The following is a 14286-nucleotide window of genomic DNA, read 5'->3' as shown; positions in this document are numbered from 1 at the left end:
CAACCTCAGTAGACTCTGGTCTACTATTCGTACCTTGTGAGAAACATGTAAAGCTGTGTGCAGGCAGAAGGAGGAAAGGCTTTGCTTCTCTAAAACACTCTGATGAAGAGACTGTCTTTTGTCAGAGGGCGAAATTGGCGTGGTAAGAACACTGACAATAATCTCTGTGAGTAAAATCCTTTCTGGGATGGCAGGAGCTTTCTGTGCAGGTAATGACGATGCTTGCTTTGAAATGTGCCCTTGAGAACAAGGTGGAAAGATTTCAGAGACTGGATTTTCTTTTAGACCAGATGCTATTATAATTGTCGTTCGTTGAGCTTTGGAAGCTTAGAATAAGGATTCGAATTTCCACTGCATGGATCAGCACATGAAATCTTAGCTTAAAGGAATCCTAAGATTTCTGTTTCTTTTTAAGATGAGTACGTCTTCCTTGTGTACAACTTCTTTGCTGAATCATTGTTTGGTGGGTCATTAAAATGGGTAGCCTCATTTTTCTTGATGTTTATATTCAGGTTTTTTTCTTTTCCAATTATAGTAACGTTGGCAACAGGAGTTACACAGGAGTGTCACCAAATGACGCATTAGACTTTGTAATGGGAAAAGCTTTCAGCCATAATGTTATCGAATTAATACTACAGACTACAGCAAACGTGAAAATGCTTTGTCCTATGTTTTGAAGAGATTGAAGTAAAATGAGAAAAATATAATAGTAGTGGGCTTTAAAGGTTTCCAAAATTCTGAAAGGAAGTTCCTTTTAAAAAATCACTTCTGCCACTCGTGCTAATTTTTTGCAGAAGGCATAGGGCTGAGTTGAACATCTGTTTAAAGCTAATAGCTTTACACTGTTAAAATAGAGTATTATCAGTTGCAAAGACTAATTAGTGAAAAGGGACCTTGTTGAAAGTTAAACGTATGAAAGTATTGATATATTGCCGTTCCCAAACCTACAGTACATCTGTGGTGTTCTCAGTGACTGCTTAGGCCAGTTCAATAGGATTTAGAAAAGACAACCTCTTAATGAAAATCGTTACCGTAAAATAGAGATGAACAGGTGTGCGAGGCTTCAAAACTATACTGTTTCCTCTTCTTTGTTGCCTTAATGAAAAATATAAATAAAGGACATTTAATATTCTCCCATTCCCTGTACTAATTTTTTAGAAAACCTCCTTGGGCTTACTGCCAGCTTTTGGCTCCTTTTGGCTGTGGAAGCCAGATGCTACACAACAGGAAAAGAACTTTTTTTAAAGCCCTAAAAAAGACTCCGGTCTTTAAACTAACACATGAAGTAATATCCCATTATACAGTGTGACTTCACAGGCACTTTCTTGTAGTTGAAACTTATCTTGCTAAAATTCTATCCTAAACATCTTATAAAATATTTAAGAGACTCTGAGGCTTCAAGTTACTGAACCAGGTTGGGGCTTTGTTTAACTGGAAATAAGGACTGAGATAACAACAAGTCTCAAATTCTTCTCTGTTTGGTATTTGCTGGAAGAGTGCTATACTTGGCATTTCTCTCTGCAGGAGCAGGAAAGATGCTTCTGGCTGCATGTTAAGCAGGACGGGTAGTTTCATAGCTGGATAGAAGTGGTTGACGGTCTCAGGTTAGTCTTAATTCTGGAAGAGGTTTCGGATCAGGTTTTGAATGCTGCTTAAGAATATCTCCGCTGAGTTTCTAGTCCTTCCCAGTGAGAAATTACCCTGTTACAAGCCAGAGGAGAGATTTAAGTAATGTCTAGGTAATGTTTATGCCTTTAATACAGTGTGGTGGCTTCTCTGTGGCTTCTCTGTGTACACACCTTGTGAGTACAAAACAATTATTTCTGAAACATCTTCAGCCACACGTATTTCCTTTTTCACTTGTGAAAACAAGATATTAACTTGCCTGGGGTTGTGTGTACTTTCAATGCCAGAGCTGGCGATAAAAATCCAGAGACCTCAGCTCTAGTTTCTCATCACCATTCACAAAACCAAGTGGAACAGATTAAGTACTTCAGCTAGGGAACTTTGTACTCTTGACCTTAAACAAAGAAGTGTGGACACCCCTTTTGATAGACGTAAAACTATGTAGATATGGATAATTACATAGAAAATCGTGATGACCCTGAGAGTTAGACCCTGATGATTGGGTAGTTTCTGTCTTAGTGGGACTCACCATGTAGACTTGCTCAGGTCATTTAACATCTTTGGGCTTCAGATTGTCTCATCGGGAAAACTGGGCTAAAGACCTTGTGAAGATATAAAGATTAAACCCGCATCTGTCAAGTCAGTTCTGACTCATAGTGACCCTACAGAACAGAGTAGAACTGCTCTGTAGGGTTTCCAAGGCTGTAATCTTTATGGAAGCAGATTGCCACATCTTTCTCTTGTGGAGCAACTGGTGGGTTCTAACCACCCACCTTTTGGTTAGCAGCCAAGTAACCACTGTGCCACCAGGGCTCATTGACAAAAAGATTGTGATCTCTTAAATGCTTTGAGCTAATTATAAAGGTTCTATGTCATGAGGGGAAACCCTGGTGGCGTAGTGGTTAAGTACCACAGCTGCTAACCAAAGGGTTGGCAGTTCAAATCCGCCAGGCGCTCCTTGGAGACTATGGGGCAGTTCTACTCTGTCCTATAGGGTCGCTATGAGTCAGAATCGACTCGACGGCACTGGGTTTTCGTTTCGGTGTGTCATGAGAATGCAAGATGTTATTTCAGATTTGTCCGAAATCTTAATGTATGACAGTAACAGACGTTGTTAGTGTTTAAATCAGGACAGAATGTATTTTAACACTTAACGTTATCAACAGTATGGAGTTTTAATCTAAATGGGTGTAAATGTTTTAAATTGAGCTGGAGTGGTGTGTGATTGGGTTTTTGGGTTGTTTGTTTCTTTGTTTTGTATTTTTCCTAATGAGGAAAAACTAAGCAGGCAGAATACTAATTACACACTTGAATGGGCATTACCAGGTAACAGATGTTGGTGCTTTTCTGTTACTCTTATTCTAAGTTTTAATATTAGCAAGAACAGATAGACATTAAACCTTGTTTGTCAACCTCTAAAAATTAAGTTTTAAAATCATATGTAGTAAATAAATTTGTTCCCTGTTTTCATAATAAATATTCTTATGACATTAACTGAGGTGGCTTTCCACCATACCTAGAATAAAATTCAAGCTTTCTTTACCATGACCTGGAAAATCCTGTGTGATCTGATGCCTGCTGACTTCTCTAACTTCATCTCATGCTGTTCTCCCCCTCATGCTTCTGTTCCACTGGCTTCTTGTCAGGTCATAGAACACGCCAAGTTCCTTCCTGTCACAGAGCCTTTGCCTAGCTCTTTGCACGGCGTTAGCTGAAAGTCTCCTCAGCCGGACCTTCCTTGACCTCCCTTTCTAATGTGGGCTCCCTGTTCATTATCATCAAATCCAGTTTTGTTTTTGTTTTCAGTTTTGTGTTTGTTTTGCTTTTCTCCCTCATTTTCCCACATCCAATTAGCCAACAAATCGTTTTAGCTCTGCGTTTTAAAACAGAACCCTACTCCTTTTCTCCATCTCCATCTCTTCTTCCTTGGTCCAAGCCACCATCATCTCTCACCCAGATTATTGCAATCACCCTGCTTCCATTCTACCCGTGCCCGTTTCCATCCGTTTACACAGCAGTCAGAGGGATCGTGTCAGAAGCGTATACTGGATTCCATCTCACTGGGATTAAAAGCTAAAATCTTGACTCCCTGGTAGCTTCTCTGACTTGTCTGCTGCTTTCTTTCCCCTCCCCCTTGCCCCAGCCACACTGGCCTCCTTACTTCCTGTCATGCTTCCTCCGCACTTGCACTTGTCTTGCCTCTGCCTGGAATGCTGTTCTCTAGACCCATCTACTTTGGGTCACTAATTAGGTTTTTTTACCCTTGTCACATATTCTTAAATTTCAACTTCCCATATCCACACTCTCCCCGTTCCCCTTCCTTGCTTTATTTCTTCTCTTTAGCACTTATTACTGAGATATTACATATTTTATTTATCATGCTATTTCTTCTACTAGAATGTAAGCTCCATAAGGGCAGGGAGTTTTTTTATCCCTGTTGTTCATTACATCCCCAGTGCCTAGAACTGTGTCTGGTATTGTCAAATATATGCACGTATGTAGGAATGAATAGTGCTTATCACAATTTGTAAGTTTATTTACTTATTTGCTGTCTGGCTTCTCCATTAATCGAGAAGTGTCAGGAGAGGAGGGACCTCATCCATTTTATTCATCACTGTATAGCTAGAGCTTGTCACAGTCCTAGGACCAAATCATTTATTTGTGAATCAGTAAATATTAATAATACTTGCCTTTGTATTGCAGCTTAGTTTGTAAAGTACTTCCTTGTGTATTATCTCATATAATTTTTGTATGACTTCATATGATTTTCACAATCACACTGATAGTCATCTCTCTAGACAAGAATCCTAAAGGTAGGGACCTTTAAAATCACCATTTTGAAAGTGTTATCCTGGTAAATGGCTATCAGAACTGGACCTCAGACCTTCTTACTCAGTGCGTCTCCCACTATATCAGAGCACCTCTCCATGAAATTCCCTCTGCAGATTACTATTTCAGTTACCTATGTTAGAATTCCATCCGTCAGTTTGTCATACAGTGGTGGCTTGCATATTGCTGTGATGCTGGAAGCTCTGCCACCAGTATTTCACATACCAGCAGGGTCCCCCATGGTGAACATATTTCAGTGGAACTTACAGACTAAGAGAGCCTAGGAAGAAAGGCCTGGTGATCTGCTTCTGAAAACTAGCCAGTGAAACCATGTGTATCATAACAGAATATTGTATGATGCAGTGCTGGAAGATGAGTGCCCTGTAGGTTGGAAAAAAAGAAGACACTTAGAATACACAGGGGTTGCAACAATGGATTGGAGAATACCAACAACCATGAAGATGCCACAGGACTGGACAAGGTTTCATTCTGTTGTTCATGGGGTTGCCATGAGACAGAGCTGAGTGGACAGCAACCAACAACAGTGTTAGAACTAGTGTACTTTTTTGTATTGTTAATTCTCATTTCTGGGATTGTGTATAATATAAGCAAATCCTGTCTTTTGTACATATATGCCTCAGAATAGAAAAAAGATGAGGTTTAAAATAGAAATATGGTTTTGTGTTAAAGGGAAGTGTGAACTACTGACATGTAATTACCTCAAAGACTGTATTGCTACTTTGCTTATCTGGTTTGCTCATCTTAGAGAAGGACTTGAACAGAAGTAGAAGGCATGAGAGGGACATGGCAGTGTTCTTATTATTAATGTATTTTTCCTTTTCTCAACTTAACAGTTTTTAGTTTCCTTACGAGGCAGAACCTGTAATAACAAACTTTGCTTTGGCAATTTGCATTCGCAGCAGCTGGATTCACGGGAACTTTACCAGTAAAATCAGTTGCTTTTGAGTCTATTAAAAGGTCACTTGGGCTTTGGCTCAAGGGTCCATCCAAAAAAGGAGGAATTATTTTGGGATAGGAAGGGGCTACTTACTGTCTCAATTCATTTGGCTTATTTAGACATCTAAAAAAATGTACTGTCAGGATGTGAGTAAGTCCATTTTATTAGGACATAATTGTGATCTTAGAGGAGTACCTGGGTGGTGCACACAGGTGGTTGGCTGCTAACTGAAAGGTTGGTGGTTCGAGTCTACCCGGCGGTGCCTTGGAGGAAAGACCAGGTGATCTACTTCCAAAAAATCAGCCACTAAAAACCCTATGGAGAACATTTCTCCTCTTAACACATATGGGGTCATCATGAGTTGGAGTCAGTCTCACAGCAGCTGGTTTATGATCTTAGAAGTCACAATGCTGAATGATAGTTCCTGAACTAATGAATACATCTCCATAAAATAGATTACTGTTCCTCACATCTTACAAATAAGGGTACATGAGAGAATTGTTTACCTGGTAGAAGCCTCCAGTTCAACTGAATTTTAAGTAGGACTCAGGTTTCCTTCCGTGCCATCCCACCTCCCATTGTAATCTAATTTAAACCTTACTTGTTGGATCTTGGTTTGGTCTTATTTGAAGGCATGGATTATATAATGTGTTGAAAAGAGATTGTTTGTACTATTCTAATATTCAGTTGTTGTGCTAGATCTCCAGCTTGCTGCTGAGCTTGGGAAGACATTACTGGATCGGAACACAGAGTTGGAGGATTCTCTTCAGCAGATGTACACAACCAATCAGGAGCAGTTACAAGAAATTGAGGTAATTTACTCAGCCGAGGAGTTACACTTTGAGGTGTGGCACGTTGCCTTTGCTGTACCAATCATATGCTGCTAAAACAAGCACTTGCAATTAAAAGGAACCCTGGTGGTGCAGTGGGTAAGCATTCGACTGCTAACCAAAAGGTCAGCAGTTCAAATCCACCAGCCGCTCCTTGGAAGCCCAATGGAGCAATTCTACTGTATCATATAGGGTCACTATGAGTTGGAATTGACTCGATGGCAGTGGTTGAGTTTGGTTGGGTTGCAGTTAAAAGCAATATTTAATTGCTAATCCAGACTTTTTTGGAAAATAAGACCCACCAGGAAGGATAGGGATATTGGCTTCTACTTTCTGTAGGCTCTCTTAACATCTAAGATGGAGCTCTCATGGCGCAGTGGTTAAGAGCTGCGGCTGCTAACCAAGAGGTCAGCAGTTCGAATCCACCAGGAGTGCTCCTTAGTTGGAAACCATATGGGGCAGTTCTACTCTGTCCTGTAGTGTCCTTATGAGCCGGAATAGACTTGATGGTAGTGGGTTTTTTTCTTTTTTTTTTTAATATCTAAGAGGTTTCTCTCTTCACCCTTGGTCAAGTGTACTAAAAGTAATGTTCCAGTACTCGCAAGTATGTAAAGCAAATGAAGCTGTGAGTATTATACTGTTTTTCAGTCTTTTCTTTTTAGAAGTATTATGTAATATTTAAGAGATAAAAATGTATGAAAGAATAATACCATGAACACCCTTGTACCCACCACCTAGCTAAAGAAACAAAAACTACCCACACTTTTGAAGCTTCCTGTATACCCCTCCCTGATTGCATCTCCCTCCCTCTCCCTACCAAAGACCAGCTTTATCTATATTTGGATTTAGACAAAAATTAAAAAAAAAAATCATAGTTCTTGATTTCATAAGGTATTTAAATTCTTCCTGCCATTCAAAGGATTATTCCTAAAGTCAATGCGTCTTTCTTCCTGCCGTGGTCTTGATATACTTGTGTTTTGATGGATGTTTTTTCATTAAAATAATACTTTCGGCCCAGTTTAACAAACTAGAATGAAAAATGTTAGATTAAGGCTTTAGAATGGAAGGTGCTGTCTCACGATTCCATTCCAATAGCCCAGTTATGTGAAGGCCAGTTGACTGTAAAGATGATAATTGTGGATGAATAAGACAATTGTCCCATCAGAACACCTCTCTCCACACTAAAGGTTCCCTGCCCCCCGGAAAAAAAAAAAAAATTCACACTTAAATTACAATTCCTACAGCTCAAACTGGTACAATAAAGCCAGGACTCATGCCTATGAAAAAGGTAAAGCCATGGAGCTGTTTCTCGTGATCAGTACTTACTGAGCTCTGACTATGTACTGAACCAGGTGCTAGCAGTTCAAAGAAGTAGAAGTTCGTGCCTTCAAAGCAATCCCATTTCAATTTTTGAACATAAATAAGCCTGTCATGAAAACCAAGGCAAATATATGACCTCAATGCCCGTTAATTTTATGTAGTAGCCATAATTAATGTGTAGACAATCGACCCTTTCCCTCATTAGAAGCTATGAGTTCAGCCAACGATGTGACCAAAATATACTTTGATAATTTTATGAAGGTATACCGTTTCAGCATATTCTGCGTCTAAAGGTATAGAACATGCTGTACCCTAAATTGAATTTAATGAATTTTAGAGTTGGCCGAAAACCTAAAAATGCAGAAAAGCCAGGCAGTTTTAACTATAAATGTAAAAGATGTAGTCAAGGAACTCTCTCCTGCTTGTTTCAGACTTTGTCTTTCAGCTCACTGAGATTTCACAGAGCAGTCCTAGGATATGAATGCGAAGACTGTCATATACTATGAGGTACATTTATTTATATTTGGAAAGAAACATAGTCTTAATACATTGTATTGGTATTTCCTATGAAAACATCTATAAGTCAGTATAACTGAACATTATCAAAAGCAAATTTTTTTTTAGCATATCTTGCAAGTATAGATGAAAAAAGTCTAAATATTTGTATATTTGGGAAGAATGATGCCTGTTGGTTAGTTTAGGAGATTACAAACACAATTTCTTTATGATTTAAGTTGCTTGTCTTTCTATTTTTTGTTTCTTCATCTGTAGTATGGAGGACGATTAGACAGTTAAGATGGATCGTTGACATTCTGGAAGAAGCTAGAGATTTCTGAGATTCTCCAAATATCGCTCCATCACCTAATGTCATCCATAAGATGTTGCAAAGCATAATAGAAATTAAGTATCCAGTTCAGACCTTAAGGACTAAATAAATGTAAAATTAAATACCTGTTTGAAGCTATTCAAATAAATTTAGCCTGGAGTACTTCTGGAAACATTTTCATGAATCTCTTGTTTCTGTAAAAGAGCGTATAGTCCACTGATTCATAGATCCAAACGTTGCAAATTCAACATTTTACTCCTTATTAAAAACTTTTTTAGCTAAGAACAATCACTGTCTTAGATTTCTTTCCTGCCTTTACAATTGACTTTCTTCTTTCTTTTTAGAACCACTTTCATAAAGAACTGAAAGAGTTTTTTGTTTATTTGTTTTTTGCTTTTGATCTTTTTTTAAATCACTTCAGGAGAGTAAATAAGAATAGGATGAAATGGAGAGATGAGAGAAAGGTGATGGGTGGGCTAAGCCTACTTACAGCTAGGAGACTTCTGCCAACTGGCCCCACTGCCTGCTCACTCACAACATAGACTTCTGACGTCTCTCTTCAGTAGCCTAAAACAAAGAATGCCTGATATTCTTATAAAAGTAATGAGGCAGCCAAAGAGCCTCATATCCTACCAGAAGACAATCCTTGCACTGTATGTGTTTATCATTATAACCTTCAGGAGCCCCCCCATCCCAAACTTTATAAGGACCTGTTCTTTAATTCAAATCTTATATCCGTTTTTTTCTCTTTTAAAAGTAAAATTTTTATTGAAATGCAATATGCATACAGAAAAAAGCAAAAATCTTAAGTGTACAGTTTAGTGAATTTTTATGAAGAAAACATACCCGTGTAACCAACACTCAGATAAGAAATGACAGCATTATCAGCCCTTCCAGTCACCACCCTCCACTAACAAGGATTCTAACACCATAGATTACTTTAGCCTGTTTTTGTACTTTACATAAATGGAATCACTTTTAAATTAACTTTTTAATATAAAAAATGTTAAACTGACAACCTACAGACTGGGAAAAAATATCCAGGAACAACATATCCTATAAGAGTATAATCTCTAAAATATATAGAAAACTTCAACAACTTAACAACAAGAACACAAACAGCACAATTACAAAATGAGCAAAGGACATGAACAAACACTTGACCAAAGAGGACATCCAAGCAGCCACCAAACAGGTGAAAAGATACTCGTGATCATTATCCCTTAGAGAGACGCAAATCAAAACTATAATGAGATATCATCTCACCCCTGCTAAAATGGCACTGTTAAAAAAAAAAAAAAACAATAAATGCTGGAGAGGACATGAGGAGATTGGAAGCCTTATCTACAGTTGGTAGGATTGTAAAATGGTACCTCCTCTATGGAAAACAGTATAGGCACTTCCTCAAAAAACTAGACATAGATCTACCTAATGATCTAGCAATCCCGCTTCAAGGTATAAACCCTAGAGATCTAGTAGTAGAGACACAAACAGACATATGTACACCTATGTTCATTGCAGCACTATTCATAATAGCAAAAAGATGGAAACAAGTGCCCATCAGCAGATGAATAGATAAACCAAATGTCGTACATACATACAATGGAATACTACACAGCCATAAAAAATAATGAGTACTCAAAACATAATGTGGATGAATCTGGGGGACATTATGCTAAATGAAGTAAGTCAATCACAAAAGGACAAATATTTTCTCACTTTTATAAAAAGACAAGAATAGATGCATGTAGAGAAACCAACATTCATTGGAGGTTATCGGGGATGGAAGTGGAGGGGAGAGGGGAAATCATTCACTAGATAGTAAACACTTGTTATTTTTGGTAATGAGAAAAAAAAAAAATGAGAAACACAACACCAAATATGGCTGAAGCGTGCACAGCCTGACCAAGGCAAGAGATGTCACTAAAACCTACACAAGAAGTAAAGACCTTTTGGTAATTGTTATGGCATATATAATTTTGCAACAACAACCAAAAAACATATGTGTGGGTATATATGTATTTACGTATGCAGATATGTGTATAGGTATGTCTGTGTAAGTATATATGGATGTGTATATAGGTATATGCATATGCATGTATGTATGTGTATGCATGTATATTCATATATATAATAAAGCACGTAGGGGGCACAGTTATGGATACTTCTTAGACATTACCAAACACTTGGTGGGATTGGTTTTCTGGATTTGAAGGTTTAGGACCATAATCTCATGGGACATCTTGGTCAGTTGGCATAATGCAGTTCATAAAGTTTATGTTCTACATCCCAGTTGGGTAAGTAGTGTCTGGGGTCTTGAAAGCGTGCAAGTGGCCATCTAAGATACAACTATGGATCTCAACTTGTCCAGAGCAAAAGAGATAGAAGGAAACTCAAGACTCAGAAGAAACTAGTCTACGGGACTATCTACATGAACGACAGCCTCATCTACCCGGAGACCAGAAGAACTAGATGATGCCCAGCTACCACTACTGACCATTCTGATCAGGGCCACAGTAAATGGATCCTGATAGAATGGGAGAAAAATGTGGAACAGAACCTCAACTTCTTAAAAAATTCGGAATTACCGGACCGGTTGAAATTGGAGGACTCATTGCCCTGAGATATTCTTTAAACCTTGAACAGAAACTGTCCCCTGAGGTCACCTTGTAGCTCAATACCAGATTGGCAAAATAAAGAATATCATCTGTGCGTACTTTGCTCCCTTAAAAAAATCATTTATGTGAGACCAGTCAACAATTACTTAAAAAAAAAAAATGAGAAGGTAAGGGGTCAGGGAAACTAGATTACTGGCGATGGCACAACCAGAACGGAAACAATGAGAATGTTCACGGATTGTAAAGCATGTAGCCACAGTCACTGAACAATTTGTGTAAAAAGTATTGAGTGAAGGACCTAATCTGCTATGTAGACTTTCACTGAAAACACAATAAAAATATATTTTTAAAAAAGTTTTAAACTAACTTTAAAAGGTTTCTTAGGGATCTTACTGATTAGAAAAAGTAATACATGATCATTTTTTTTAATTTGGAAAAATATATTGTAACCAAAAAGTCGGCTGTTATCCCACCACCACCCAGAGATACTTAAAATGAGACAGTCCAGAAAAATGGTCCTGGAACAAATTATTCAGAGTAAATGAAGAACAGGCAGTGCAAAAATTGTGAAAATACTGGCAAAAAACTCCCTAAAACTCTGACTCATGGAAATAACATCCACTCCTCAGTTATCAACATGGTTAGGTTCCAAAGACCAGGTTGTTATGCAAAAATCAGCATTATGCAAAATGAAGGATTTTTTTTTCCTGTTTTCAGATCATTTGTGATTTTTTTTTTTTTTTAGAAAATTTGATCATAGAAATAATAACAGCTAAGATATATCACCGTGACAAGTCCAGTTACGGATTATTCTTCTGTGGAAAAGGAGGCTTGGAGGAGACAAAGCTGGATAAAGCTGGGCTGTGTGACTGGGGGCCCACAGCTTAACCACTTCACCTTCCTCCTGTGCTGGGTCAGAGCTTCCGTCTCGGAGCCAACTCCAGGTTTCCACTCCCACCCCTGCAAGCTGTGCATTTGCTGTCCTGGAGCCTGCTCATCCCTTTAGGCCTGGCGAGTCACTGAGGCTCAGGGCTTCCTGTGAGGGTGCTGGGAGCCTGGCTGTACACCTGGTCCCACTGAGGTGGAAGCTTCAGGCCCACTTCAGCTCACTTTAGGATATTGTTAAACTTGACACATTTCTTCCAAACACTCTCTTCAATGCCTCTTTCTTTCCTCCCTTCCCACCTCACAGCAATTTAGAGCTTCAGGACCTCAGGCCGCACAGGACCTGGGATCCCAGAACACACACCTGCTGGCTTGGTGCTGCCTGTGTGTCCACTGGCTCTCCAGCTATTGCAGCCATGCCTCTGCCACGTAAATTCACAAAATGGCTGACTAGTAGATTTTTTAATATTGTTATAAATGCAAAAAGTTGGATGAGATAGTGGATAAGTGAGGAGTAGGTGTAGACAACAAGCAAGCTGTAAAAAAGATATTTTCATAAGTAGAAGTGTATGTATTCTTTCAAAGACTGTTAGTGGGTTTAAAATGAAATTGGTCAGCATTTTCTTAAGCATTACTTTTAATGTAAAAAGAAAAGATTAAATAAGCTATTGAAAATAGTGGTTCCACTTAGATCAAAGATTTTATAGAAGATTATTGATCAAAAGAGAAAAAATGTGGAAAAGAATTTCAGATTCTCATGAATTCCAGACTTTCTGGAGCCACTGAGGCTGGATGAGCCCACCACCACCACCAAACTATTGCCGTGAGGTAGTCTTTAAACCTTAAACTGAAACTATCTCTGAAGTCATCTTTATGTTTGGATTGTCATTTTGCTGTTAAGTTGTCATGGTTTTATATGTATTTTGGTTATTAGATTCTTACTGAACATTGTCTTTTCACTTTTTTGGTAATGCTTTTGATGAGCAACCTTTTAATTTTTATGAGGTTCCATTTATTTATTTTGTCTTTTGCTGTTTGTGCTTTTGTTATTATATTAGATAATCCATCGTTAAGAGCTGAGCCTGACAGCATTGCCCCTGCATTTTCTTCTAAGAATTTTATGGTTTTACTTGATATATTTAAATCCTTAATCCATTTAAAATTTTTCTGTATGGTGTGAGGCATGCGTCCTGTTTCATCTTTTTTGCACATGAAAATCAGTTTTCCCAACAGCATTTATTGAAGAGACTCTTCTTTCTCCATGGGATGGACTTGGCGCCCTTGTCAAAAATCAGTTGACCAGCAGGGAAGAATGAAGAACACCAAAGACACAAGGTAATTTTGAGCCTAAGAAACAGAAAGGACCACATAAACCAGAGACATCAGCCTGAGATCAGAAGAACTAGGTGGTGCCCGGCCACAAGCAATGACTGCCCTGACAGGGAACATAACAGAGAACCCCTGAGGGAGCAGGAGAGCAGTGGGATGCAGACCCCAAATTCTCATAAAAAGACCAGACTTAATGGTCTGAGACTAGAAGGACCCCGGAGGCCGTGGTCCCCAGACCTTCTGTTACCCCAAGATAGGAGCATTCCCAAAGCCACCTCTTCAGACCAGGGATTGGACTGGAATATGGGATGGAAAATGATACTGGTGAAGAGTGAGCTTCTTGGATCAAGTAGACACATGAGACTATGTTGGCATCTCCTGTCTGGAGGGGAGGTGAGAGGGCAGAGGGAGCCAGAAGCTGCCCGAATGGACATGAGGAGAGAAAGTGGAAGGAAGGAGTGTGCTGTCTCATTAGGGGGAGGACAATAAATTTTTGTATGAGAGACTGACTTGATTTGTAAACTTTCACTTAAAGCACAATAAAAATTAATTAAAAAAAAAATCAGTTGACCAAAAATGTGTTGGTTTATTTCTGGACTCTCAATTCTATTCCATTGATCTGTATTTGGTTACTGTAGCTGTATAATAATGTTTTACAATAATATAAATGTTATAATAATGTCTTATTAAGTGCGAGTCTACCTACTTTGCTCTTCTCTTTCAGCTTCTTCCATTCCCCATAAAGTTGAAGATTGGTTTTCCATTTCTGTAAAGAAGGCTGTTGGAATTTTGATTGGGATTATGTTGATTCTATAGATGGCTTTGAGTAGTATTGACATCATAACAATATTAAGCGTTCCAACCCAAGAACATGGAACATCTTTCCATTTATTTAAGTCTTCTTTGATTTCTTTTCTTGGAAACCATATGGTGCAGTTCTACTCTGTCCTTTAGGGTCGCTGTGAGTCAGAATTGACTTGTCGGCAATGGGTTTTTTAATTTCAGCAGTGTTTAAATTTTCATCGTATAAGTTCTTCACATCCTTAGTTAGGTTTATTCATAGGT

General features: G+C 38.6%; 1 protein-coding gene across 2 annotated transcripts in view; it reads left to right on the top strand.

Moving 5' to 3' along the window:
- The window catches only part of CDR2 (cerebellar degeneration related protein 2), a 35901-nt gene that overhangs the window by 4143 nt on the left and 17472 nt on the right, over window positions 1-14286 (top strand). Inside the window, exons 1-2 of one of the 2 annotated variants that reach the window (XM_010598443.3) lie at window positions 6113-6225; window positions 7995-8070. In XM_010598443.3, the coding sequence (XP_010596745.1) occupies window positions 8041-8070 (30 nt within the window). In that variant the 5' untranslated portion in view covers window positions 6113-6225; window positions 7995-8040. Of the gene's footprint in view, window positions 1-6112; window positions 6226-7994; window positions 8071-14286 lie in introns of those variants that run through there. The other variant, XM_003418814.4, reaches the window with a different exon arrangement.

The sequence above is a fragment of the Loxodonta africana genome, chromosome 12 (assembly GCF_030014295.1).
Source record: "Loxodonta africana isolate mLoxAfr1 chromosome 12, mLoxAfr1.hap2, whole genome shotgun sequence".
NCBI classification, from domain to species: domain Eukaryota; kingdom Metazoa; phylum Chordata; class Mammalia; order Proboscidea; family Elephantidae; genus Loxodonta; species Loxodonta africana.
Note: the sequence above shows the minus strand (reverse complement) of the source record. Positions and strands in the feature narration are given on the sequence as shown.